Source organism: Anser anser, assembly GCF_964211835.1.
Source record: "Anser anser genome assembly, chromosome: 8".
Classification (NCBI taxonomy): Eukaryota; Metazoa; Chordata; class Aves; order Anseriformes; family Anatidae; genus Anser; species Anser anser.
This window is the reverse complement of record NC_139728.1, coordinates 24,255,763-24,283,665: the sequence shown is the minus strand read 5'-3', so window position 1 is coordinate 24,283,665 and position 27,903 is coordinate 24,255,763. Positions and strand designations below refer to the sequence as shown.

At 45.6% G+C, this 27,903-nt stretch overlaps 1 protein-coding gene and 1 long non-coding RNA gene across 4 annotated transcripts in view; one reads left to right on the top strand and one right to left on the bottom strand.

Moving 5' to 3' along the window:
- LOC310903394 (BEN domain-containing protein 5) overlaps nt 1-27,903 on the top strand; it is a 932,737-nt gene that overhangs the window by 899,858 nt on the left and 4,976 nt on the right. For all 3 annotated transcript variants that reach the window (XM_083846602.1, XM_083846600.1, XM_083846601.1), the window contains one exon: nt 18,035-18,131. In XM_083846602.1, the coding sequence (XP_083702728.1) occupies nt 18,035-18,131 (97 nt within the window). The remainder of the gene's footprint in view (nt 1-18,034; nt 18,132-27,903) is intronic.
- Nucleotides 1,723-23,859, bottom strand: LOC310903397. The gene is made up of 4 exons (XR_014587505.1): nt 23,199-23,859; nt 7,441-7,914; nt 5,248-5,420; nt 1,723-4,123 (listed from the first exon to the last, which is right to left on the bottom strand). It is a non-coding gene; the product is annotated as an uncharacterized lncRNA (long non-coding RNA).

Below are 27,903 nucleotides of genomic sequence, written 5' to 3'. Positions count from 1 at the left end.
GTAATCACCTAACCAGTGCATGCCTTCCAGGTTCAAATGATGACTTGACTTTACCAAATCTGCTTCGTTCCTCCTTTAAAACCCATGCTGTATCCCTGTACCTTACTTTTAGTCTCCAGATTAATTCTCCTCTGTGGTTCATTTCTGTATGAGTTCAGAGCAGTTCTGGTTAGCACAGGCTTCTCACGTTGTAACTTGTGGGTTTTGGTTTGTAATTTTCTTCCACGTTTATCCTTTGCTCCCAGCCCTTCACACGTGGTTTTCTGGCTATTCACTAGGACTGCCTTTTTTTTGTGTGTGTGTGTCATTTATCTAATTGACTGCTATCGATGCATCTTATACTCTTTCATGTGAAGAGGATGGGAGGAGAGGCAGGTTTTGTTGGGAACAAATACACTAGCAACATCCTATCGATCTGAAAGGCATAAGATAGCTGCCACCAGTTCCTGACGATGGGAGGCAGGTTCACAGTCACCTCTCGCATGGGGAAACTAAGTCAGAGACATTACAGCCAGTATTTCACCTAAAAAATCTGGATGTCTCTTTATGTGCCTTTATTTTGGATTTAGTGCCTTCATTTTGGATTTAGAATTCTTTTTTTTTTGGATTTGTATCTGAGTATTTTGGTTTCTCTGACTTCACTTGATGCCTAGCTGGGTAGTCTGGGCTAAGAGTCAGGGTGCCTTGACTCCCAGTCCTTTGCTTTGCCAGTTGTGCTGCCTCCCATCCCATGGCATTGCACACAAACTGTGCCTCAGTTTCCCTGCCCTGTAAGATGTTGAGCTTGATCAATTTGGAGAGAGGGTGCAGAAGTGGTACATAACTTAGTCTGGATGGTGAGAGAGGAGAATGTGGAGGTGTCTGTAGCTACTGTCTGTGCAAGCTGTGTGGCCTTTGCTTTTAACAGTGCTGCAGGAGGCGCCCCTTTGCAAAGCCCCAGAGAGGCTGTGTGCAGGGGTCTCTATCACCTGGACACCGGGAGCTCTGGTCCATTTCCAGACAGGATCCTCATCACTCACTGAGCTTTTACTTCCACAGAGAATCAGAAGAGACAATATTCAGCAGCTGGTTATTTCTTCCTTTCCCTCAGTCCCTCACACCGAGTGTCAGTTTAAAAAAAAAAATGGCAGAGAACTGGCCATTAGCAAGGAAAACAGTTTAGGGAAGAGACAAAATAAAAATGCAATCAATTATCTCTCGCCGTGCCCAGGTGTGTGGGTGCAGTCAATTTTCAAAGTCATCGAGAATTTTAGATGAGAAAAGGGAAGCTGTTCATGGCAAATTGCAAGTGTTGGGGGAAGGGGGAGGGAGAAGGAGAGAGAAAGCAGAGAGAGGAGAGAAGGAGAGATTAATTTCCCTCTTGAGTGAGAAGTGTGTTTGAGACAGACAGATGGGCTGTAAATACTCCAAACCAAGGACAGGAGCTGAGACGAGGGAGAGGCTGGTGATTGAAGTGTGACTGCGATGGAGGCAGTACATTTCCTGGCCAAGGTGACTGGTTTTGTTCCGAAAGGGGGAGATTTCTGAGCTGCAGCTGCCGCGCTTCGCATCAACCCGGACCAGGACAGCGTATTTAGACTTGATAAGTGATATCCAGGTCCCAGAGGGTTTCTCCTTAAGGGTCAGCTTCAACTGCCTGCCTTGTAAGGGAAGTCTGAAGGGGGAGAGGGGAGGGGAAGAAAGGAAATAAAAAAAAAAAAAAGGAAGGGGGGGAAGGGGGAGGGGAAGGAAGGAAGGAAGGAAGAAAGAGAAAGACGCTCTTCTTTCCTCGTTAAAATTATTGAGCTGTCTACAAGTGGCGAGCGAGGGGCCCATGTGACCGGCAGTTAATCACATTGCTGTGAAATGTGACTGCTGCTGATAATGGGATCTTTCCTTCGGTAGAATTTCTGTTTCAGAAGTAGTGATTTTCACAAAGAAAAGAGGTTGAGGGAGATATCGTTTCAGATCTAACAGAGCCTGTGTACGTTTTCTTTAGGGAGAAAGCCTCCCTTTTCCCTTTTCCTTTTGGCATCCCTGTTTGTATTATTATTACCTTCATCAATGTTTCATTTTCTCAGCCCAAACTCACTGAGTACAAATGTAACCCAGCTCTGCTCTGTCCGCTAGCAGATTAGTTCCCATTTAGTCATAAAGTTAACCAACCTTGTTCCAATCAATTAATCCCTAGAAGCTTTAATTTATTGATGCCCTGGTCTATGCTAGCTGTCGAGAAGATGAACGTCCTGCTTCAAAATGAACTGGTCTGCCTTTCCTCCAGGATGCTGGAATTATAAGAGGATGGTAGTAAATAAGCATTTAGAAATCCCTTCTGTGCAATCAAAGGCAACAGCAGCACAGAGAGGAATAAAGGGGATTTTAGCATGCATGAAAAACAGTGCAATAAATGAATCAGAAATACGGGACAGAAATAGCAGGGCTGTGGGATCAGCTGAGCTGGCTGTCACAAAACTGATCTAACGTGTGACAAGTTACTGCAGGAGTCACAGGCAGGTGAACGGGTGTCGATCTAGACACCTTCCCACCTCCAGGCCTGGTTTGCCAAAATCTCGTAATCCCGTGTTTGGGAGCCTGAATTACTTTCACCCCTGTTCTCCAGGTCTTTGACTGGATTCAGTGGTTAATCCAACACGAAACTTCTCTGAAGCACATGAAATAGCCAGGGGTCTCCCTGTTGGCATCCCTGCCTTGTGGTTCAGGTGTTCCTAAAGCAGATGCGTTAGTCAAAACCAGTTAGAGTTGATGTGACTGCATAAGAGAGAGAAAAATGTAGCATCAAAAGCGTTGGAGGTACTGAGGTTGTTTCCATGTTACAAGACAGGAAAAGGACCTCTTTTTAATTTTCCTTCCATGTTTTAAATAGTGGTTGTTATTAACACATGTTCTTTTCTGAAAATACTAGATTTGGAAAACAGAAAACACCTATCATTGTTTTTATATTAAAAATAAAATTAAAATTAAAACAAAAAACACCAACCAAACAAAAATAGCAATCAGCTCAAGCGTTTCTGGAAAAGCAAAAAAGTGCAGGTTGAGGTGCTCAGAAGGGCTTAAATAAAGGCCAGCTCTCAGCTCTCATGCTCTTTCAGCTATAGGACACATTTTGGCTCTTCTGACAGTTTTGCCTTCTCTGAGCAGTCTGGCGTATTCTCCAGCCTGACAAATGATCTGCAAACAGACCCACGTTTTCCAGCTGCATCAGCTCAAAATGACTTGCCAAGCAATTTTGGGGTGGTTGTTTGATTGTAAGCTGTTCTTCATGGGAGCCACGCTTTGACAGGCGATCTGCTTTGAGGGGGCTCCCCGTTCCCGTGGGTTCATTTCCTTTTCCCTGCATTGGCTGAACATGGGTGAGGCGTCTCTTGCTGGTTGTGAGAGGTGAAGCAGCAGAACACGTATTTCTTGCAAGCTGTGAGAAAAGCGATGTGCTGCAAGCACAAATGTTGCTGGAGCAGAGGGATTTTCTCGTAGAAAAATTTTGTGGAAATATTGTTGATGCTGTTCCCTCCTTGGTGTCCTTACCAAATAACGCCTCCAGGCTGTCTCCTCTGAAACATGAATCACCTTGAGCAAGGACAGGCATGTTCTTATGGATCAAGCCAGGAAATTGTTCCTTTTCTTGTTTGCGCTGCTGGATTTCCTTGGTGGGGTTGGAAACATCATATCCCCTTTTGCACCTTGGTTTAATCTGCAAACAGAGGAGCCTGTGGGCCTTTGAAAGGTTTTTACTACTGGCAGGTGAAAGTAGTATAGTTTGATTTGTTGTTGTGACCGTCTCTTTATGTCTCTTATCACCTGCATTAATCTTTGTATTTGGGAACACCACTTGCAAGAATGTGCTGGGGAAATGTTGGCTCCTGGCTTGTACTTGGTGCTGTAGCACTATGCCTGTGCGGAGGTCCCTTTGGTTCTCAGTGGGCTTTGCTGGCAGCTGAGAAGGGAAATCGGCCTTGCAAATGGCTGAGCTGTGTTTGTCCAGCGCTGTGCCCAAGCTGGTTTGGGCTGTGAACCGATGTGCTCAGCTCGGGCACTGCCCCTGGCTGAGGTGGCTGCACTGCTCCTCTTACCAGGAGAGGGGTCTCTTCACTTGAAGTATTTCTTGTATTCTTCCTTTGAACGCTTGCTGGTAACAAAGGCAGGCTGTTAGGGTAGGTTAAGTTTGGTCTGACCTGGTTTGGTATTTCTTGTGAAAGAATCTTTTATTCCTGCTCTCTGTGTTTTTTTTTCTATACAGGCCAGAAATTCCCTGTGCTTTCTGCTTTCTCTGCTCTTTCTCTGCTAGAATAGCTCGGGTATATTTCTCTATTAGCTGAAAATCACTTGCTTCAGTCCCTGCAAAATTCTCTACAGAGCAAGGACCAATTTCCTGGACCTTCTTACTATATTGAATGGTCATCCTACCAGAACACAGTCCCATACACATCGACTCTCCTGACCGCTGCCAGGCCCTAGCAGCATGATCCAGCTGCCTTTCCTTCAGGTTTCCAGCATGCTCGAGGTAGGCCTAAGGGCCCCATTTGAATGCAGTTCAAGATACATAGTTCTGCCTCATTTCCAGTCTCACGGCTTCATTCTCTAAACTGTCGTCCCTTGTCTCCTGTTCCTGTACCCCGCAGCACTGCTGCCCCGCTTGCATATGCTTCTTGCTTCCCCTTGATTGCTTTTTGCACTTCCTCCCTTTGCCCACACTGGCTTGCTTTCGCAGGCAGTGTATTTATTGCTAGCTGGCAAACGCAAGCACTTGGACATACATTCAATTATCTTTGAACAATTTCCATTTACTCTGCTTTTGCTTTTCTCCCTTTCAGTTTCACTGAACACTGCCTGTATTTTCTCAGAGCTTGTTTGACTGCAGTACAGCCTGCTTCTGTTCTCCCTCCTTTTTTTTTTTTTATTTTTCTGCTTTTTTTTTCTTTCCACAATTTCTTTGTTTTCATTAAGCTTCCTCACTAGACTCTGGTGACCATTCCTCCACCGCTGCCCTCTCCATACATTTGCACTGAGAACGGTCCACGTTTAACCTCCGTGTGTTAAATGCTCCCTTCACCTGGAAGGAAATCAATGGTGCAGGCAGATTGGGGTTTCATCTACTCCCCCACCCCAAAATCTCTTTCTTTTTGATGTACAGTAATCTCCCCCTCCCTGGTCGTTTCACTCTTACCCGTTTTTCCATTAAAACCTGACTTAGGCTGTACTTTTACGTCAGTGGAGTGCACTGTGGAGATGATAAGGGTCACGGCTGCTTACCGTTCAGGTGAAGGTGTGTTGTTGATCTTCGGCTCTGCTCTCAAGCACGTAATCTTCCCCGAGAGCTTGCCTCTGCTCAGAGTTGCTGCTTTCCACTGCTTGTTCTCCCTTCCCTCGGGTTGGTAAAACATGTCTGTATTTGGACCGACTCTTTCATAACATCTCTTCTGTTTCTGTAAGAGAGACATTTTGATTCAGTGTCCACAAAGAGATGGGATATTGCAGGGAAGGAAAGCAGTTGATTGTCTATCTCGGCAATTCTCCATACTGGCTGGCTTTGTGGAAGAGTTGCTTTGGTCGAAATCTTCAGGAACAGGGAAATAGCTGCAGCACAGAGGTACTCAAGCTATTTTTAAACAAGCTGGCTTAGGCACGAGAGAAACAGCATGAGGTGAGCTGTGCACAGACACACGGTGCCGTGGTTTGAGTGCTCCTAACGGGGGTTCGAGTATCTCTGTAATGCACCACGGGTACTTTGGGACTGCAGCACAGAGATACCAGCCTGTCACACAGCAAAGGGCTTCTCTCCTCCCGGGGGGCTCTCTGTACCAGTGCCCCTCGACTTAATCGAATTCTGGTCAGTGAGAACCCATAGAGCTATCTAAAGGATTGGATGCATGGAATTTATGAGGGAAAATGGCAGAGGGGAAATAGCCACCAGGTGAGCATGAGCCACGTATCTGAGCTGTCTTCCTCCACAACTGCATTAGCAATAAGCTAGTGATGGGAGCTGTCTTGATGATATCGCCTCTAAAAACTCTACTTCCACCCACCCATGCCAATAGTTTGTAGGCTCCCGGTGAGTACAGCCCTGAGGCAGAGGCCTGGAGCCTTTCTCCTCTAAGTGCTTGGGTATCGCTTACTTATTGGGCACGGAGCTAATTGAAGGGTAGTTAATGCCATCAAGCTTTGGGATGTATTTATATTTTTAACTACATGTAAGTGATTATCAACATTATAAATAATTACAGTCTGCCTCCCAGCCCCTCTGCTCCATTCCACCCTGCTAATTGCAATGCTTAGATCTCAATGAGCTCATTATGTTTTGTCGATATTCAGCTCTTTGGCTTGCTCACTTAGTAGGGACCGGGGGGGACACAAATGGGAGCTAAAGACTGAAAATGCCAAGCTCCTAGGGATTTGAGTTAGCGATCATCACCGCTTCATCTCTATGTGCAATTTATTCAGAACTCCACCTTCCCTAATAAATTATAGATCCCTCAAAGGGAAGCTTTGCCAAGGGATGGGCAATTGTCTTACTCGGGGGGGCAGGGGGAGCCCATTCTGTGCTGTATTGAGTCTCATTGACATCTGGTCCTTACAGGATTGGATCCCTCCTGCCCTTCCCCGCCGCCCGTCTCCTTCACACCTTTGGGGAAGCATTAACCTTTTCAACGTGATGTATGCGAAAGGGCGACAGTCAGGAGTGGCAGTTCCTAATGGATCCTGTTTGTTTGGTTGTTTGTTTGTCTGAGCTGCCTGTGATGCTGTCCAGACCTCTTGGAAAAGCAAGCCAGAGTGCAACCAATATTTTAATTAGCAGCAAAAGGCGGAGAGGCTTTTAAAGAAGAACAGCGTTTGAATTCAGAAATACAGAGCAAATGAATTCAGGATTCAGTCTGGCTGAAGATGGCAGCATGTAGTGACTTTAAGGGGGTTGAATTTTCAATTGCAGGCCATAGTGGTGGGTGGTGAGATGGTTGTGGTGGTCTTCTGGGGGTTGTGAGCTACAAAGGGCCTTAAAGGTATCTGATTCCAACCCCAGAGCCATGGCAGAGACACCATGCACTAGACCAGCACCTGCCTCTTCATGCTTCTTATTCTTCCTGGCAGTAAAACTAGGGACTTGTCGTATCTGCCTTGCTAAGGCCTGAGAAATATCCCCATGGAGAGGGTGCTTATGCAACACGATCTGAACCTAGAGAATTGAGTTAGATGGGTACCCATCTGTCTACCTACCCCTCAGTCTTCAGGCAGGATCAATTCTACTTGTCCCTCTCCTAATACCTGTTATCCTAATTCTGCCTTGGCCTCCCCAGGAGATATTTTTTCCAGTGTTTCATTAGTCTTATCACTGGAAAGCTTGCCTTAAAATCTAATGACAATTTGTTTTCTTGTGAAATAAGACCTTTGTTTCTTATCCCATCACTAGCAGATGCAGAGAAGTTTATCCTCTTCTACATCAGCCTTTACCTATTCAGAGCATCCTCTCTCTTCACTGTTCTGTGGTCCAAAGGCCAAAGATTCTACCAGTTTTTCTTCCTCAGGCTTTCTGGACTTCTGATCATCCTTTTAAAAGTCTTTTAAGTCCCCAGACAATGAAGCTGAAATTAAACCAACTTCAGGAGAGGCAGAAGGTGACTCTGCTTGGCGAGTACACAGCCAAATGTTGCATCTCACAAGAGCCTGGGATGCACTGGAAGCTCGGCCATCCAGCTTAGCAGGGCTGCTCTTTGAAGGGAGGCATTCAATCTCATCCCTGTGTGTCAGGGTCTGCAGCTGCAGCCAGGTCCTTTGGCACCCGTGGGTGAATATTCCCTGGTGATGTGATGTGAACACCGGTGTAGGAGGTGGGTCGGGGAAGGGGGATGCTTGTGGTGCAGAGGTTGGTGCTGCTGTTTCAGTTGAGCTGTGTGTCAGTGCAAGTCCTCCACAAGATACAGGAACCTGTGAATGCAGGCAAGTTCTGGAATTAATACTAGTTATTCATAGAAATATGGGGATAGAGATGGGGAATGCAAGCAGACAGTGCGACTGTGGCAAAAGCAAAACAGGATGTGGCCTCAAAATACAAGGCTTTCATAGGAAAAAAGTAATATAATATTACTGGGGGTTTGTTTTACCAAAAGAAAAAAACATCATAGGAGGCAAACAGCCTCCTGTTCCCGTTATCTTTATCCACTGGGGCTGTCACTCAGTCCAGCCTCTCATTTTATTGCACAGGAGCTGTGCCAGTGCAGCAGACAGGCCTCACCCCCACAAGGAGAATGTGAAGGGGAAGAGATTTTTATAACCATAAGTGACACTCTGGAAAATGGAGAGATGCGAAGTTGCTGCTCAGGTCTCTCATAAACTACAGAGGTTTGTGGTTATATTATGGTCACAAGTGTCTTGTTAGGAAAGCCCTTTTCACCAGAGAAAGCAGTGGCTCTAAAGCTGCCCCACCGGGTAATGCTGAATCCCCTCCCAATTTGAGATGCCCCCTTTCATAAATCAAGAGCCTCTCCCACACTGACTGCCTAGCGGTGTAATTCCAGCCACTTCAGCAAAGTCAGCTGTTGTTTCTGTGAGAGGAGACGGTGGGGCTGAAGTTTGGCAGGGGTTTATTCCCACCCCATAGGAGAAGTAAGCGGAAGAGACAGGCAGTGGAGCAGGGGAGAGCTGCAGACCTTTCCAGCATCTTTATTTGGACACAGACACGCTGCTGCCAACAGTCCTTCCCTGAGGGACATGATGTAGGAAAGCAAGCCAGCTTGGGTGAGTAGCTTTTCTAGCAAGGGCTTTGTGACAGCAGTCAGAGGAGTGTTATTTGTGGCAGGGACTATATATAGCTATACGTGTGCGTGTGTAGATTAAATATATATGTGTGTGTAGTCCCTTATCACTGCATTCCAGCTTGAGTGTAAAACACAAAGGAAAAATCAAAGGTTTTAGAGAAAGCTAAATTTATCTGGGAATGGGAATTATAATAGCAAAAGAGGAAATTAATTGGGGGGACGGAGATTACAATAATATTTTACTCCTGCCTTACAGAGGCAAAAATAGCATTCGTTTTCTCTACCTACTAGTAACAGCCTTAATTCTTTCCTGTCCTTCACCAACATCCCTTCGGAGTAACCAGCTACAAATGAGGTGTGTCTGGCTGATGTGAAGAGAGCTTTGGCCCAGCTCATGTGTGTCCCCTACAGCCTGAGCTCAAGAGCTGGTGTGGACCTTTGAGTCCAAGACAGAAAAACAAACAAAAATAAGGTCTTGGCATGCGTGCCTCATGTTCCCCATCCAGAAGAGTTTTACTTCATTTAACTCTCGTTGTCCTCCCATCCTTTAATGCTACTCAAGCCCAGGCAAAACACCCAGAGATGCCTCCGTCGTTGATCCACCCCTTGAGCTGGACCCTCTCTGCTACTCCAGCTCAGCCTGGTCCTTGCACAGAGGGTAGTGTCCCTGCCTCCAGTTTGGCCAGGCACAGATCCCATTGTAAAACCAATCCTCCAGTCTTTTTTCATGCTCTGACAGCCCTGGAGACGTGCCACTCCCAGCAGAGCTTTTTGCTGCCTGCAGCCTACACCACAGTGCCTTATTCTGAATCAATACTTGCAGATAGTGGAGATAACGCGGGGAGAGAAATACATTAACGTAGCAGAAGAAACAAAGATAATGATGTTTTCCTTCCATTTTTTTCCTTCCTTCCCTTCTTCCACAGAATAAGATTTTGTTTTTTTCCCTCCCCAGATCTCTATGATCTGCACTTAGCAGGGCTCCACACTCTTGAATTATTTCACACTTTCCAATAAAACCTTAAATCTTTTTAAAAAACTGCTTATTTTAATTGAAAAATTTCAGTCAATCAATTTGCCCCTTCTCCACCCTCTCTCCTTTCTCCCCTCCCCCAAACAGACCCATTTGCAGTAAATAATCTGTAGCCAGACTTTCTGCTCTAAAGAAATAAATAATTCTGAATTTGCTGAATCCCGCCTGATCTCCCAGCCTTAAATCACTGCACATTGTACTGAGCTCAGCCAAAATGTTGAACACACTGAAGCATGACTATTACTTGCAGCCTGCAAGTGTTTTTAAAGGTACAGCCTCTGAGGCCATGGTCCTTTTTCCTCCCAGGACAATCTGAGAGAGGAGGTGAGCCAGTTTCTGAATATAAATTTTCTCTTCCTTGCATTTTGCCCACTACAAATGCAGACGATGCCTTGCCCTGAACGGACTTACCAAAGACTGACTGAAGGCAGGAAGAATCCAGTGGGCCTCTGAGCAAGTCCTTAAGGAGAGGCATTTTAACTCTTTATCTTTCCTCTACCCAAAAGCTTTAAAATCAGTTATAGGCAGGTTTATATCACAACAGAACTCAATTCTCACATTTCGTAATTTCTTAATTTCTCATATTTCTTAACTCCTCGTATTTCATAACTTCATCTTTTTTAGGATTTCTCTCCTCAGAGCTACTTATTGTCTCAAAATGCAAGCTGCAGCTGAAGAGGGAAAATGCAGCATGCAACAGACTACCGATGCCTAGTTATGAGTTATACAATTCATGAGCTTCCAACAATTTAGAGATGAAAAATGGTTTATCCACACTTTGGTGTGTTGAAACATTCTTTTTACCATTTATCTTGAAACTGATTTTGTTTGGGTAGTGGTGAATGTTATGCACAAAGCTGTGAGTGGAATATCTAATGCGAACTGTTAGACGTGAAGCGATGGGTGTCATCATGCTTCAGGGCTGAGCTGTGATGGACCAAGAGCATCCAAAAAAAGTTCTGCTCATGATTTTCCACTGTATTTTGGGAGTTTTAATTGGAATTGGAAATGCTTATACTGTTCTTGCATTTCTAACCAAACTGAAAACAGAAGCTGTTAACACTTTAGTTTACTTGCTGCTTTTCCCTTGTGCATTTGAGAACATCAGTGATCGGAGAAGATTGTGAATGCTGTATTTTCACTTGGAAATTGCTTCCTTTCCCCTCATCCCTTTTCAGTGTGTCTGAGAGAATCAACTCTGTAATTTTCATTGACTGTGTAAAGAGCTGAGGTCAGCTAATCCACAAGGGCTCCTTCCCAGATTTGGCAAGTGACCAGAATTAAACAATACAAAATATCTGAAACATTAACATCACAAGAAGAGACATAGCCTCATGTTTTCTTGATACTCTGACTAAAGATTCCTCGGATAGTAACGTGAGACCAGTAAATATGGGCCCAAATTCATTCTGGGACAATTTAGCAGGAGCTATTATAACTATTTTTTTTAAGTAAATCATTTTTAAAGTATATCAATATATAGTGTGATGCTGATGCAGTATTTTCATGAATTAAAATATACTGGTGCTGAAATTCACCCTTTCTGAGACTTTCTTTTTCAGCTGTGAGCTGTGACCTCTGCCCTTTAGATAATCTCATCAGGAGTCAGTGCCACCAAGATATTAAATAAACCATTTTCTTTTTTTCATTTTACAGCTTATGCCAGATTACCATTTACAGGAGGGCCCATTTCCATCTCCCAGTGGCATAGAGGGACTGTAAGATGGATAAAATGTAACTTGCACAGAGCAATGTGAAGATGGCATTAGGATAATGGAACAGCAGTCAGAGATGTCCCTGCAAAATGATGCTCATAGTGCAGGGTAAATGGCATGTGGATTCAGAGTTTAAAATGGGCAGTGTTGCATTTCCAGTGCTACTTTGGTAGTGTCTGAGACATCTCACACCTCTCTGTTTCTGTGCTTGCTCTGGGTGGCCTGATTTTCCTTCCCTGTCTGCGTATCTCTAATCCCACGGTGAATTAAGTGCTCCCCTTTCCTGGCCGCATGTGGCGGCAGCTCTGCAGGTCAGTTTTGTGCAGAGGTTTTCATCAGCAGCCAAACGTGTTCAGTTGGGTGGCTTCTTTGCTGGTGCTGTGGTGTGGCAGAGGGAGAATTGGGGCTCCAGGCATTTAACCATGTTTCCCTCTGCTCCCCATCATGGGCATGGGGTCAGGGGCTCTTGATTCTCTCCTGACAGTGTCCCCCATCGGCAACTCCACTTTCTACCTACTTCTTTCTCTACCACGAGACCCCTTGCTCTGCACCCCAGGCATTACCCAGGATCTGCCTGTTTCTGTTGAGTTCACGAGAAGGGCAGATGCAACAGCTGATATTGAAATGAGTTTATGGGAAATACGGCGCAGTCCTTGCGGCACACTCCCTCCAGCAGAGATAAAACCCCGCTCTCCAAGATACCTGTTCTTCGTCCTCCTCCTTTCAGAGGAGGAGGGAAAATTACAGGCCTCTGATTACTCAGGGAGAAGAGCGCACAACTTCCATCTTCGTAATTTCTTCCACCACAATCAAGCATTTCAGGAAAAGGGCCTGAAAGCCTGAAATAGTCAGCCAGGGGGCTTTCCGCCCAGCTCCTTCCTTGATAACACACAAGAGGAATAAAAATGAAGACTTGTCTTTGCCATTATGTTTCATTTCCAAAAGCATCTGTGCTGCCCGGTCATGCCTTGGATCAGGATCAGAGGCTGTTGGGAATGGAAATACTCTCCTAATGTGTGAGAGGACTTGGGGAAAGTCCTTATGCCATTTCCAGGCTGGCTGCGTTCAGGACGTTGATAGATTTTAAGGCCAGAGGGGAGAGCTGCAAATCTGTCTCCTGACCTCCTGCCAGGTACCACGAGAGATTGTGACCAGCAGTTCCTATATCCAGCCTGGGCTTCACACTGGAGCTATGAGGAGCCCCGTCCTCACTGACCATGGCAGGCCCTCCCAGGAAGCATGCCCACGCACCCTGCAAGCTGACAGCCTGGTGTTTTCAGCGTTTTTCTGCCCAAGCCCTGCTCCTGCAAAAGTCGGTAGGAAGGACTGGGTCAGTCCTGTCCACTCCCACATTCCCTTTTAGAAGTTTCCTCCTTTGCTAATGATTTTGAAATACATAATGAGATATACTGAAACATGTGAACCTTGTTTCCTGCAGTGACAGTCCTGGGGAAGGATATATCATCAGCACCCAGGTTTGCACTGTGTTAAGTGATCAGGAAAAGCCACAGAACTGCCCCCTGCCAAAGTCTCTGCACTGTCCCAGTCACACTTCATCTGAAGTGTCCCCCCACAATTAGGCGTGACATAGGCAGCATCTCTTACTTGTCAAAGGACGGTGGCAGTCCTGTGAAACAGAGCAAGTAAGTGACTGTGGCGAGAACAGCTCTGCTAAAATAGAGGACTGGTTCTGGGTGTAATATAGCACAGTAATATAGCACTGCGGTTTAAAGCCGTGTAATGCCATTTTCCATTAGAGCTCCTGTTCATGTCAGGAAGGGGTTTGATCCATTGATGGAAGCTGTTATAAACAGACGAGAAAACCTCATCCATATTTCTCTTGAGATTGTATGAAGCTGACAGTATGCTCACTGACCACAGTCATCTGGGACTCTCCCACACAAAATAACCCTCTTTTCATAAATAACAGGATTGTTGTGGTGGTGGACTGAGATTTGCTGTAGAATTCAGTTTTGTCAGACAAAGAGCTTCTTCTGGTTTTTAATTTGCGCTGTTAAAAAGATTCATCTTTCTTTCTCTTTGCATCTCATTTTCCTTTCCTCTTTCTTCCTTCCCTGTTTTTTTCTTCTTCCCTCCTGTCTATCTATAGAACTTAAAGCTATTTGTTTGAAACAAAAGGCTTGTGTGGGTCTGGTAAGTGGTGCCTCTGAATTGGAAGGTCACGATTTTAAATCCTGCTTAGGAATAAACTTGGACGAATTCCATAAACTAATAACCCAGTGCAGTGTTTCAAATTGATGGAGGTGCTGTCCTCTAGATGAGACATAAAAATAGAGATCCAATCTGCTTGGCAGGGACCCCACAGGACTTATCAAAGATGAGTGGGGGCTGCTAACTGTTTTGCCCTTGTCAAATCCTCGCTACCACCACAGCTTCTCTTCCTGTTCCAAAGCAATGACACTGGACCTTATGAAAATGAGATGGCAAACTTGAAGGAGCCATCCTTTTTCTAATTATTTAAAGCAGTTTGCAGTGTCTGGCAAGAGGGGGAAAGAGAGATAATCCACTCACTTGAAAGTGGAATGACCGTGAATTTCAAAAAGCAAAACAAAAGCCAGTGAATGGTGCCACCATGCTCTGCAGCAGTGACATTATTAAATGATCAGTGAGCTATTAAAGCAGCAACATTTAGTACCTCCCCTAATGACTTGTACCGCTAACTGGTTTCCAAATTGAGATTTTTATTGCCTCCACACACGAACAGAACGAGACTGTGTGCGCTTCTGGAGCCTCCAGCTGAAGCAGACTGTTCACAATAGGATCAGTGAATCTTCTCAGTCAAAAACTAGTAACGACTTGCGAGATCCCCACTCCTCCTCTGTCCTGTTTTCATGCCAGGGCCAGCAGCTTCAGGGTGTGAGACGTGGTGAGGATCATAAGTATGGGGGATTTAGCAAAGAGCCCCACATGATTCCTGTCTTATCTGAACGTCCTCGCATCTGCAAAATTTGGCAGCATTGTGCACGAGCAGACTGTTCCGAAATCTTCCCAAAAGTGCTGATGCCATTCAAAGAGCGAATGCTGTTCTCACAGCATTTCCAGGAGGGAAACCAGCCATGGGGATGCCGGTTTCCACTTCCAGGTAGAAATACAGAGCATGGTGAAACAACAAATAGATGGAGGAGTAAGGAAGAGGAGAGGAGAGGAAGTCATGGCAGCCTGTGGGGGTGGAGGTTCACCCAGCTGTTTCCACTGTGGATTTCCAGGTGGATTTCTACTGTCTCATGGGATCTCCTGTGATGGGAATAGCTGTGCAATGGTCTTCCGTCAAATGTGGTTGAAATTATGTAGGGTGTTTCTGTGAGCAAAAGCACAGCACGAGTGGTTGCAGAAGGAAAGACGATTAAAACGCAAACCAAAACAACTACCCAGAAAAAGGTGGGTTCTGGCTTTAGCTGCAGTTACTTATGCGCTTGTGATATTTAGTGAAGCAAAATGGAGTCTGGGTCTTCTGTGCATGTGAAATAAATGCAAATGTCATTGCTTTGATTTGTTTTTCTCTGTCAGTTGTGCAGGCGCCTGCTGCCCGCACTGTCTGAGTGAGTCAGGCCATTTCTCGCCCAGGCTAGGCAGTCACAGGGAGAGGCTGTTATTGCTGTTTCTGTTTTTATGTATCAGGTGCCTGATTTCTATGACAGAAACCGCTCATCCTTTGCGGAGGCGGCCGGCAGAGCAGTGGGGGTAGGATGGCTACAGAGGCTAGCAATAGAACATGCACATTTTTTATCCCATGTTGCTTTGAATCTCTCTCCGGCAGCACTGACTGCGAGTTGTTTCCGTGTTGTGGCTTTGCAGTAGCCACATGTGGTGGCACAGGTTTGCGTGTCCAGTTTCACCCCAGGGTCCACCTACCGGTGTGTCCATGCTCTGCAAAATGCCTTTGCCTTTTCTTGTAAACCTAGCAAACAGGAGGTCTGTGTGGGCTGCAGGACACGGTGAGAACTGAAGGATATGGGGCTGGAGGGACATTAGGGGCTCTTCTATACTTCCTTTCCCTAACTTCATGCAAAGCTAGTTAGACCTAAGTCCTTCTTGTCTGCTATGGGTTTAACCTGTTCTTGAAGACCTTAACTCTGGAGATTTCAAGATGTGCTTAGGCAGGTTATGCCAGTAGTTAACTGTCCTTGTCATTAAAAAGCTTTCCCCAAGATCTAAGTTCAGGCGTAGAACTGGGTTCCTCCAGGTCAGGGCTGAAGCAGAGTTGTAAGGCACCGTGGAGGAGCTCATGTAGCCACTTCCTGAGCTGCACCCACTCTCATCTCAGGGCTTCGTCCCCCAGGACAGCAGGTCAGGCGTTTCCCACCATGTGAACACACGTGATGTAGGGAGACAAAGAAAAGGGCAGCAGGGCCAGTTCTGGCAGAGGAGCCTTCTGAGAGTGGCACCGACAAAATGTCCTAGAGATTTAACTGAGTCCAATTACCACTTAGTGTCTTTAAAGTGCCGAGTAAATGAAAGAAACTACAAGATCAAGCCATGTTAGTCATCTCAATCCCTTAAATGTTTGACAGCCCTCTCCCCTTCTTTCTGGCTTTCTCAGACGACTTTGAACTCTTAACCTTTGCTGCTGCTTTGAGCTCATAGCTGCAGAAACCAAACTACCCCCAGCCATCCCCAAATTCCTGTAACAATCACAAAACACTTTCAAAGAGATGGTGCCCTCCCTGGAACTGATAAACTTTAAGCTGTCTCCAACTTTACGAACTTTTGTGCATGTACAGTTATCCACATCTGTTGGTGCTGGCAGGCTGCTGCTCTCTGGGTGCCGCAGCAGCCGAGATGCAGCCGGTGCCGTTGTCACACCCCCTTGTCCCTGTCCATGCAGACATCAGCCACGAACACCAGCTGTTTGGGCTGTGCTGCACCACTGGGCAGAGGAATATAGATGCCTGAAGCACACATGGTATTAGGGTGGCAATTTGTGTACCCAAGTAGACTCTGTAGGATCTGTGAATCCATCCCCAGGCATGGCAATGGAAATTAGAGAAGTGGGACCGGATCCCTGGGGAGAAAATCAGTGTCAGGAGTCATCCTCAACCACTTGATCAGGGCTCGACCACAGCACCAGCAGAGCTGGTGGCTGGCTAATGGTTTTTGGTTGCAGAGCTAGAGCTAGAGACTGAGTCATGTCAGTTCGACCTCCCCTACAAATAAATAAATAAATGATAAAGAGATTTCACAGTGATGCCTGAACCTGATGTCTCATGCTCACTTGTTTTGATGTGTCTAATGTAAGTGGGCGGGTAATAAAAGCTTCATTTAGAAGCTAGCATCTTCACAGGCGCTGCTGGAAGCCCCTGGGATGCTGCACTTCTGGAATTTTCCTCTAATGGAAACATCAGCAGATAACTATTGATGAAACAGAACGTGCACACATGCACGCAAAACAACCCAGCAATGGTTTATTTCCTTGGACTGCTGGCTGTCAGATCCAGAGGCATGTTTAGATTCCCCAGGTTACGTACCCTCCTCAGCTTCTGCATCAACACCCCTGAAATAGCTGTTTGGGGCAGTGTCCTGGTAAAAATATGTGTCTGTGTAGGCATCAGTTAAAAATAAGCAACTAAGGGAGTCCTCAGCCCCCACAATACAGCTGTGGATAATGGCATCCATTGCATTTCTTCCAGTTGCTCATCACCCTGCAGAGGATAAGCAGGTGCTATTCCGTAACGGGCAGATCTAGCACTGATATTTCACAGAGGAGGTTTGCCCCATAGATATATTGGCTAGCAAATTATTTTTCAATTCAAACATGGATTATTGAGCTTCTTTTTAGGCAACTGAGTCTTCAGGAGGTTCAGGTGCCTGCAAGGTCTCTGTAGCAGTTTTTGCAGGTAGCATCTGTGTAGTGTTGGGTTTGGGTTAACCAAAGCTGAAATCATGGCTAGTGAGGAGGGAAGAGCTCCCAGTGTTACTGCTGACCTCCTTAAGGTAACGTACAGCTCTCCAAGGCATCCTTCCAGTTCAGTGCTAAAACACCATTTTAGGTCCTGAATACACCACAACTAAAGATTCTCCTAGGATAGTGTGGGAGGTTTGTGCTCAAGGTGGAGGGCTACAGCTTTAATCCCAGTGTTGAGTTTGTATACTGGTCCATAGCTGGTTCATACCACGACATCGCTGACCTTGTTTCCTAGATACAAGCACAGAAATACTGCCTGTATACTGACATTTTTAGATATTTATTTTCCCTGAACATTGAAATTGGAACGCTCCTTGGTCTTGTCTATTACCTCATGAATGCCACGGGGATCTGCAGCCAGGCATTGGGAGGAAAGGAGATTGTTTCCTCCTGTCTGTGGTTTTATATAACATCTGCCTCTGAAAACAAGAAGCAAACAAGATGACCCTCACTTTATCTGCTTATGTAAGTCATTTTGCCTGAGGTCTGAGCACTGTGGGATGGCTAATGTAAAACTTGCTCATGCGTCAAATAGCAGTAATTTACCTCTAGACTCTTCTTTTTTATTATTATTATTTTTAATTATTTCCAGAAATGCTCCTTAATTAAAAACTTACAGATATGAAGCTTGGAAGGAACGTGGCCAGGACATTCTTGGACTACTACAGACTGAACTCCTTGGTGGAAAGACCGCTAGCACCTACTCCTAAAACTCGGTAGGTCAAAAAGCAATTTCTCTTGCTTTAGTGGGGCTGCTTTTTTAATACCTTTCATGACTAAACTTCAGTGCTGCTGCATTATGGCTTTATAATAAGCATGCCAGTCTAACTGTGCTTATTTTATTGAAATTCCATTCGGAAATAAAGCATTTATGATCAGGAAAGATACCTGGTTTATGCCTGAAAAAATATTCAGGGGATTTTGGAGATATCAATATCTTTCCTGAATTCTGTCTGCTGTACACCAATCTCACACCAGTATCTTTAATGGACTTACCCTTCATTTATCTCCCAAGAGTGAGAGGAGAATCAGACTTACTTTATTTTGAAAAGTTTTAATTCTGGAAGTGAAAACTTTTCAGTGCTTCAGAAAATTACTGGCGAGCCTGTACTGAAGGCAGCGCTCTTCACCTCGCCTTGGACCTGCTGCAGCGCTGGCAGCCGGACGGCAGGTTTCCTTCTCCTAGTGTGACCAGGACCCTTTGCCTCAAGTTTCCCCCTCACCATAAATCCTTAATCCAGCTTTACAGCCAGATTAGTGGCTGTTTCTCCAAAAGCAAGTCCTTTTTGGACATGAAGTAAGGCCACCAGTGAGCGATGCACAAAGGTGTGAAGAAAGGGTTTGAAATGCCCAAGCACTGCCCTGCAGTGCTGCTGGTCCTCAGTGTGGTGTCCTTTCAGCATCTTACCTTGTGTAAGGAGCAGGGGTAATACTACTGAAGTGTTGGCTGAGAACCACCATTATTTGAACAGACAAAGCCTCATAATAGCATGAGGAGAGGAGCAAAGAACCAAAGCTCCTATTTCATGGGAAACACCATATTCAGAATTTATCTCTGTTCTGAGAACAGAGAAGTTACAACTCCAGTATCAAAATTTCCAGCTAAATGCATTTGGATCAATTGCAATGTTTCACTTGGATTTCAGCTCTTAACAGCATAGCCAGGTATAATTTATACTTTACAATGGAAAATCCAGTTCCAAATGGAATTGTTCCTCTCCACCAAGGAATGCAGATGAGCCTTGAAATTCACTTTCTTCTTTTCCCTTCTTTTTTCCCCTTAAGAAAGCACCTGTGGGAGCAGTTGCTTGTTTACAAAGGAATACTTTCCTACCGGAGATTTTCCATTGATGCCTAAGATGGATGTTACAAATATCAGCCCAGGCCATAAAGATTGCTGGAGTACCCTTTGTCAGCCTTTAAAAATCCTTTCGGTGCAGCCGTTCTGGCAGTTCCTTATATATGCGGTCAGAGCCAGCCTGACTGCATTAGGTGTTTAAATGTCCTACTTTGGGTCCATCTCCCTTTCTCTGTTCATGATCTTGACACAACAGTTTAGGCTGGCTCAAGGAGGATTGTCAGCGCTGCAGCTCTGAATGCTCTTATCTGCAGAGACCTGCAGGGTTAGCAGAGAAAAGCATCCAGCATCTTCCTTTCCTCCGGAAATTGAATGTATCATTTCTTTCAGACTCCCAGGGGCCACAGCCTCCAAGGCTAAAAACCCATGACTATTACTGAACCTAATTACCACCTGACAGCAAAGTGCTTTTCTGTAGCATCATTCAGTTACCTCATCAAAAGGAATGTTTGTTTGCTTTCTTCATTTTAAATTAAAGAACCACTGACAGTGGTAACTGAAGCATTTTAATCTCATCAAATATCCATGTCCATCTCTATAGAGACAGCCACGCCAGCAGGGAAAGATACACATCTATAATCAGGTTGAACAGAGCAAATTTCTCTCCTTCCCCCACCAGAATCTAATGGGGTGAGGGATCTTTTGTTTGGGGAGTGCTACCTCACGGTAAAATCCTAAATACAGTAAATGTTCAGCCCAGAGCCAACAGATGTTTAAGGAATAGATCTTTAAAGATTCATGTTGTTAATTTCCTCATCGCTTTCAAATACCGGCTTTTCCCTGTAAGAGACAAATGCCTTCTATTTGTATCCTGGGTTTTGTCACCTGACATTTGATCAGAGCCTGTATATATATAAAATGTACATCAATGAAATGAAATTTTCCTTTGAAGCTATCGTGTTAACTGCAAACCTGTCCAAAAGAAAATCTTGCAAACTGCTGGGGAAGAGGAGGGAGATGACTGTGGCTTTAAATATGTCTTGGCTGGGCAGTGGCACTAGGAAGGGATTGGAATATGGAAAATGATACTAAATATCTGTGTAATCAGGACTAATTATATGGTATGGTTATTAGCTTGAAACAGGACATGTTGTGCCCACAGTTTATGAAAATATATTAAAACATTACCAGATTCCACATACTCATTGAAAGAAAGCTGCAGAGTTAATAAACGTGTAAAGGACAACTAATTGGCTGCTTTGTCCCAGCCTACTACAGGCAAAACGATTTCTGTTTGAGGGAATTAGTGCAGCCAAAATGTGTTATAACTATAGCCCTGGAAATAACAACAACCTGAAACGCTTCCAGAGCACATCTGACTGAAGGGTCTTAAAGAAGGAAGTGTGTATGTTGGTATCATCACAGAAGGAAACTGAGGCATAGAAAGCAAGAGATGGTCCTGAAAATTGCCGGAAATATTTCTAGTGCTCAGATTCAGGCACCTTTTCATAAAGTTTAGTCCTCTCAGAATGTCTGACAACAGCCACCCTTAGATGGCTGATAACATCCTTAGGGCTTAGATAACACGGGCATTTTATTGGGAACTGAATTAGGATCACCTGGCGCAAGAGACAAGAACTGATGCAGCAGCTCTGGTTACAGGCCCCAGACTGAGGCTGTGATTAGAGCACCCTGTGCTGTAGGTATACTTGCGCAGCTTATTCCAAGAGGGAAAGAGGAATAGCTGCATCTGTACAAGGTGCTTATGTGCCTGCAAGTGAATTTGACTGGTCAGATCCACAGCTGGACCTGTGGTTAGACTCCACTAGCCCTTGTCTACAGAAGCCTGTGTGACAAGTCACCTCTAGACGAGGCCTTCAGTTCCCCAGCGTTGAACTGTTCCCACCATCCTCCCAGGAATAAGGCTCCACTGCCTTCTGAAGAGACCACTGTGAAAGTTGGTTCAGGGCTGGTGCCCTCAAGTAAGTATTTGCTGAGCCTGCTGGGGCAGCAGGGGGGTTGCGCTTTGTCTCTGAATAGCTGGTGCTAGAAATGAAGCTTGAACCCATTGTTGTGGTGGTCTCTAAAGGACTGGGGTGAGTCTGTGTGCACCCAGCTCTGCAGCTGGGAAACCCGTCCCCTCCCAACATGTCCTCACCAGCATGGGGAGGTGTTCGCAGCTGCTGGCCACGGCCTACCTTAGGGGTTTCTGCTCCCCCTGTAGCCAAGGGAGGATCTGGGCAAGCCTCAAGTCCCCAGGTAGCTCAGAGCCCCGGGGAGACTTCTGGACTCTACACTGACTCCGTAGAGAGCCAAACACAAAAGTGAAATGCTTAAAGGGCATTTTATCACCAACTACTTCTCAGACAATCTTTTCTGTCTGTTCCACCCCCACCTTGCCCACAGCTATCGTCCCATGCGACCTCCCTCCCACCGCAGTCCATCCAGTCTCTTCCAGGACTCTTCTTGCTGAGTTTCCTCCAGCCTTACCTCAACTTCCCCAGGAGCCTAGTGGCCACACAGGGTTTCCCACAGCGTGCAAGACCCTGTGATCCTAAACGAATGCCCAATTGAGGAAGATAAGGTCCATTGTTATCAGCATGCTAAGCCATTATTTTCCTGAAGGTGATGTGTCTGCTGCAAGATAGGAAAGCATCGATGACTCAGCTAGGAAGGGCAGAAAGGTTAGTATATTTTCATGTGTGAGCTAATGAATTAAAAGCCTTGCTGAAAATGCTGAACATTTTCTAGACTGATAAGCCTGCAGAGAGGCTCAGGAAAGTCCACCCAGTGCACAAAGACACCTCCCTAAGGTTGGGTTAAGTGGGCACAGAGCAGGAGAGCACAATACAGACAGGGGCTGTCAGGTGGCAATGAAGGTCCATGCCCTTCCTCTCCTCTTGTTATCGTGCTTTTTTATGCTGCTCGGTGGCCAGCAAATTCTGCTCTCTCTGCACTCACTGGGAAGCATCTGACTGGGACTCCCTTTGATGCCGTCAGTGGCACAGGCAGCTCTTTCTCTTGCTGAGTCCATCCTGCACACACCTGTCTACTTGTGCCAAGGTAAAGGTTAACATTGCTTGGCTTGAAAGCAAAAAAAATGTCCTCCACTGTAGTCTGGTAAAAGACAAAAAAAATAAAAATTGTATGAGATGAAGAGAAAGCAGAGTACAGCTGCTAAAGTAGGAAAACAGAAATTTTGCAATGCAAAAATTTGCAAATGCAAGTCACCTCGCACACTGCCTGAAGCCTTTGCCCACACCAGCGTCGCTCTGTTCTTTCATTCCTGGCTCATTGACTGTGCAGCAGAGCCGTGCTCCAGCGCAGCGTCAGCAGAGTTCCTCTTGCCTTTCTAACCAACAACTTTTTTTTTTTTTTTTTTTTTCATTCCCCTGAAAGCTGCCCATGTTTCTGGTTTTCTGGGCAACTGGAGTCCAAATTATAGAAACGTTGAGTGCTTACAGCTCTGACTGAGGTTACGGGAGCTGGGCTTTGAACAGACATCATGTCAGTACCCTAAAAAACCTCACCTCACCAGTGGAATATTCTGCAACTCATTTCTGCACTGGGTTTTCCTTTAGGGGTGTAGGAAAAGAAATGCCTTCCTACATGGGAAACTTTCAGTTGCTGCACTGATATATGTGTAAGAAAAGTCCAGGAGAAGATGAATAATTCTAAGAGCAGGTATTTGATGGCATGCAGCAAATAATGCCTGGGGCAGCACACCGAACAAAAAAAGGACAGAACAAAATATTGACCGGCCCTTCACTAATTGCTGCCTGTCTGTCGTGCCCTGAATGAAGCAGCAGTCTTGCTGAGGAAAAAGTAGGCTGTGATGAGGTAATTAAAGACTGCATCAGAAGGCATATCCACCAGGAGGTTGAATTAAAATTGCTCTGACAGCCTTTATTCTGGCAATTCCTCCTCTTGCTGCTTGACTTTGCAGCCTTAATGATGATGTATGAGTTCACAGCTGCGTACCCACCTGGACGGAGAGGCCCACAGGGCTGGCCCGTCATCCTCGGAGGCGATGGGAACCATCATCTGCATCACGTCGGGTGGAGATGGGAAATGTCTTCCCGTGGACAAGCACAGTCTGACAAGGAGGTGCTTCTGCTGGGACAACTCAGTCTTTCATATTTTGAGCCCTATCTGATCAAAGGAGATGTTTCCAGGGGTTGTGTGGTCTTGCAGGCTCAGGCTGATGGCATCCCAGGGATTTGCTGCTTTGTGGCACATGCTGCGTGGGGGTCCTTCTGTCCCACTGGGTCTGGGATGTTCTTCCCAGTCTCCCTCTTGCTGTCTTTCAGAAAAAAAAATCCTCTCTATGCTTTAAAGATATGCCTTGAGGATTTTTGAGGTTTTACCAGCATCTGTCGGTGCTTTCTTCGACCTGGCCATGTCTGAGATGAGAGCTGCGAGTGAAGCCACCTGCCTGCTTTATGTAGATGGCTGCTTCTTGTCATTCTCTGGGGACTCTGTTTGCTGTCATCCCCAGCTCACTTCCTCCAAACTTAAACTGCTGGTTTGTCATCTTTTCCCCTAACATTTTGAGTGAGAAAGCAGTCTTAGCATTAGCAGGTCTGGCCATTTCTCTTGCCCACAGAGGATGCACACAGGCTCTTCACCTCCCTGGGCTACTTGTAACATCAGCACTTCACCCTACTACAGCCTGAGGGTGTACGCTTGTTGTGGTTTAACCCGGCTGGCAGCTAAACACCACACAGCCGTTCGCTCACCCTCCCCCCTCCCTCTCTGGGATGGGGGAGAGAAACGGGAAAGTGAAGCCTGTGAGTTGAGATAAAGACAGTTTATTAAGACAGGAAAATAATAATAACAATAATAATAATAGTGATAATGATAATAGTATTAACAATAATAATGTGTAAGAAAACAAGTGATGCACAATGCAATTGCTCACCACCCGCTGACCGATGCCCAGCCTATTCCCGAGCAGCCGGCCCCCCACCCCGGCCAGCCACCCCTATATATTGTTTAGCATGACGTCAGATGGTATGGAATACCCCTTTGGCCAGTTTGGGTCAGCTGTCCTGGGTCTGTCCCCTCCCAGCTCCTGCTGCACCCCCAGCCTGCTCGCTGGCAGGACAGAGCAAGAAGCCGAAAAGTCCTTGGCCTGGTGTAAACACTGCTCTGCAACAATTAAAACATCAGCATGTTATCAGCGCTCTTCTCATCCTAATCCAAAACATAGCACCCTACCAGCTACTATGAGCTACTTAACTCTGTCCTAACTGGAACCAGGACAACGCTACTGGCAGCGCCTCTGGAATTGTGCAGGCACAGCAAAGTAAATGGTTTATTACCCTTCCTCCAGTGCTGTTCCAGAGGAAGATCAGCAAAACCACTTATAATTTGTAAAGAAAGGAGGAAATGAAGTGAGGGTAGGAAAAAAAGTCAGCTGAAAAACCCTCCATCACCAGCCTGGCTCCAAGGGAGGATTGCAACCTGTCTTGGGGATTTTACCAGTTCATGGCCAATGGGTGCCCTATAGCTGTGTCCCTTTTGTAGGGAGAAGTAGACAAGTGGCAGCAGACTGAATTTAAGAGCCTTCCCTGTGTCACTGGCAGGGCTGTTTGGGCCTGCAATGTTGCACGATCCTACCAGCTAGCACAGAAACGCTGCCAAAGCCTGCAGACTGTCTTACCTGGCTCTCTTCATGTTCAAACAGTGCAAATCTCATATGAGTGTCTAAAAAAAAAGCCCTGCTTTTTTATCCTCCCACATTGGCTGGTGCACCTTTGCAAGGAAAGGAAAAAAAAAAAAGGCAAAGAAAAAAAAAAGCAAATAAATCTGCTGAGGAGTCAAACAGCTTCAATCTGATTTCCAGGGCTGTAAATGGCATTAGTAATGGGAACACTACTATGGTTTAAAGGCAAATTATATGTTTTGCCTCAAAAATTAATTTTTGTTTTTTCCCCCTTCTCTATTGGTAATTATAATCTGTCAGCTCACTCCCACGCACGTCTGCACGTTTTATGCAACTCTTGATACTTGTGGCTGTCGTTACAGAAAGCCTTTCAGGTTTTAAACTGTGACACGTTTGCGTGGGTTCAATGAAAAGGATCCATTTGCAGAGTTTGGGGAGATTTGCAGCGCTTGGCCGGCTTCCAGCAGAGGGCTCACCAAAACACCCCATTACAACAATTACCTTGTCAAGCGCTTAGGGACCGGAGCGCTGGCTGGAAGGATTTTGCCCTGGATTTAAGCACACGCAGTCTAAAGCACATGCAAACAGACAAATACACCTCAGGCTTGGTCCTGCTTTCAGACCATCCCTGAACAAAGGATGTGTAAAAACACACGGCTTCAAGGCTGGCCTGGGGAGCCAGCATGCCTGCCTAGCAGGGGAATATAATCTGCATTACTGCATGAGGTAGACTGGGTCCGTGTTAACAATCCCTTTCAAAATGAAGGTGCTGTCAGCTTGTTTAATTTAATTTTCTCTACCTTAATTTACTTTTGGAAATGAGCTAAATGAATGAATTGAATTATGGCTACTTTAACTCTGGAGGAGCATATCCACATAGGAGCTTACTGTGGTTTCACTAATCAGCTTTACGTTTACACCCTAAATGTATTTGGATTAGCTCTCCTGGGTATCCTCACGTAGATATGCCTAGACGTACCCACCTGCTTTTCTCTTCCTTCCTTGGGCTTGCAGCTCTGAGGAAGCCAGGGCTCAGTATGCAGATTTACAGCATCTGTGTTACTTCAAGCCTCACCCGTGTGGACTCTCCCTGTTTCCAAAGAGCGGGACAGCGCACTCCACTTTGAAAGCACGGAGAGCTGCGATGTGTTGGATGGGTTGACTTGGGTAATGTCTGGTGTACGTAGCATGTTAATCCCAATATCATATTTCTTATTTGAGCTCAAGAGATGGTCATTTTCTGCTAGTATCTCATCAGGTGAATGTAATGCATTATTCCCCTTAGAAAATAGGAGGATGGGGGACAAGAAGCAAACCTTTTCTCATCCTCTTTGCAGCTTTCTGCTCCAGGGTCAGTACAGATACACAACTATGGCTGGGTCTGAGCCATGCACATTGCTTTTAATTGTGGTTACTTCTCCTTCCCTTGCGCGAAAATGTGGTCCCAGTTACAGGCGAATCATTCCTGCCTCCATGCGGTCTCTCCTCTAGAAGCAGGTGTGCCTTGCTGCGGTGAGCTGGGGAGAGAGGGCAGGAGCAGAGGGGTGGATGACAAGTAGCAGGATCCCCTCAGTGGCAGAGGGAGAGACACCTGCGAACTCCCCTGAGGAGCAGGCTCTAGTATGATGCCTTCTCTATAAGCAGCGTGGAACAATCCCTGCATTCGGAAAGGTACGGCCCCAGGCTATGGACCCGGTATGATTGCCGGGTAGCCCTGGGATTCTCCATGCACCAACCTAGTGGGCTTTGCGTGGCCCAGAAATCATGATCTGCAGTAGGAGGTGGGTGGCCATCTGGCAAATGTGAATCTGTGCTCGCTTTCTGGAAATAGGCACTGGTGACTGCTCAAAGAAAAAAAAAAAAATCAAGCCTGTGGTAATGGCTGAGGATTTCTGACCTTTGCTCTAACATTGTAAATTTGTTTTTATAGCTTCTAATTGGCCTTGCTTTGGAGCACGCACATTATCTAACTGCCAGGGCACTGGCTGTCATTATCTGCTGGGCCATTTGATTTGTGTTTTTTACGTTTGAAACTTGTCAGACAATCCCAGAAAATACTGCGCTCTCCTTGCAGTGTCAAATAGGGGCCCGGTTAATTGTGCATCCCTGAGAGCGAAGCGTTTGAAGTAATCAGGCATTGATTGTTTAGCTGAAATGGCTGCCCATCTGCAACGGAACCGCCGCTCCTCCGGATGGAGGGGAACGTGTAAAAATTAGATCAGCAGATACATGACAGCAACCAGATTTCTTGGTTTCAGGGATCAGAGGTTAGCCATTTTCCAGCCCTGATGATTCATTTTTGATCCCACTCACGTGGCTCGAATAACCTCGTTTTCTCCTCCCTTTGCAGTTTAAACAGAGTCCTCTTCTGTTTTGGCCCTCTTTAATATGCTAGCTTCTAAGTCCCTAATTAAAATCTGTCATTCCCCACCTCAACATGCTTTGCCAGGTGGGAACTAAAGTCAAGAAACGCGTGTGTGAAAGAGCTCAAAATGCCACAAGGGCACAAGTGTGCTTGGGGGCTGTGAGAGTCCTCACCTCCTCCGGGGCAGTGGCTTTGTAAACCTCAGCTCATCTAAAACGTCAGCCTGGTTTGTCAGTCTGCTGATTCATTGTAGAACCTATAAGGTTTAAGTTTTCCTGGCAATTAAAAATACTGATAAAATTGTTTTAGAGGTGAACATGGGAAGTGTATTTGGTGTAAACATATATAAGGCTTGTCTTCCTGCATATGGGCTGAGAGAGCTAAAGCAAGCAACATCCCCATTTTGCAGAATGTGAAAATAAAGGCATCACTGGAAACACCAACATGCCAGGCCCCAATACGAGCTATGCTTCTGCTGTATTTAGATAGAAGCAATTTTGCTGTTGAAATCAGAGGTTGGCATTTTTTCCTGTGGGTTCAGTAACTCAAAATTATGTTGAGATCAAGCACGTAGTGGGTTTTTTTTTAGCGGTAAAGGTGAATGTATTCAGATTATTCAAGTGGTGATTTTTTGGATGTACAATTAGTTGACTGTGA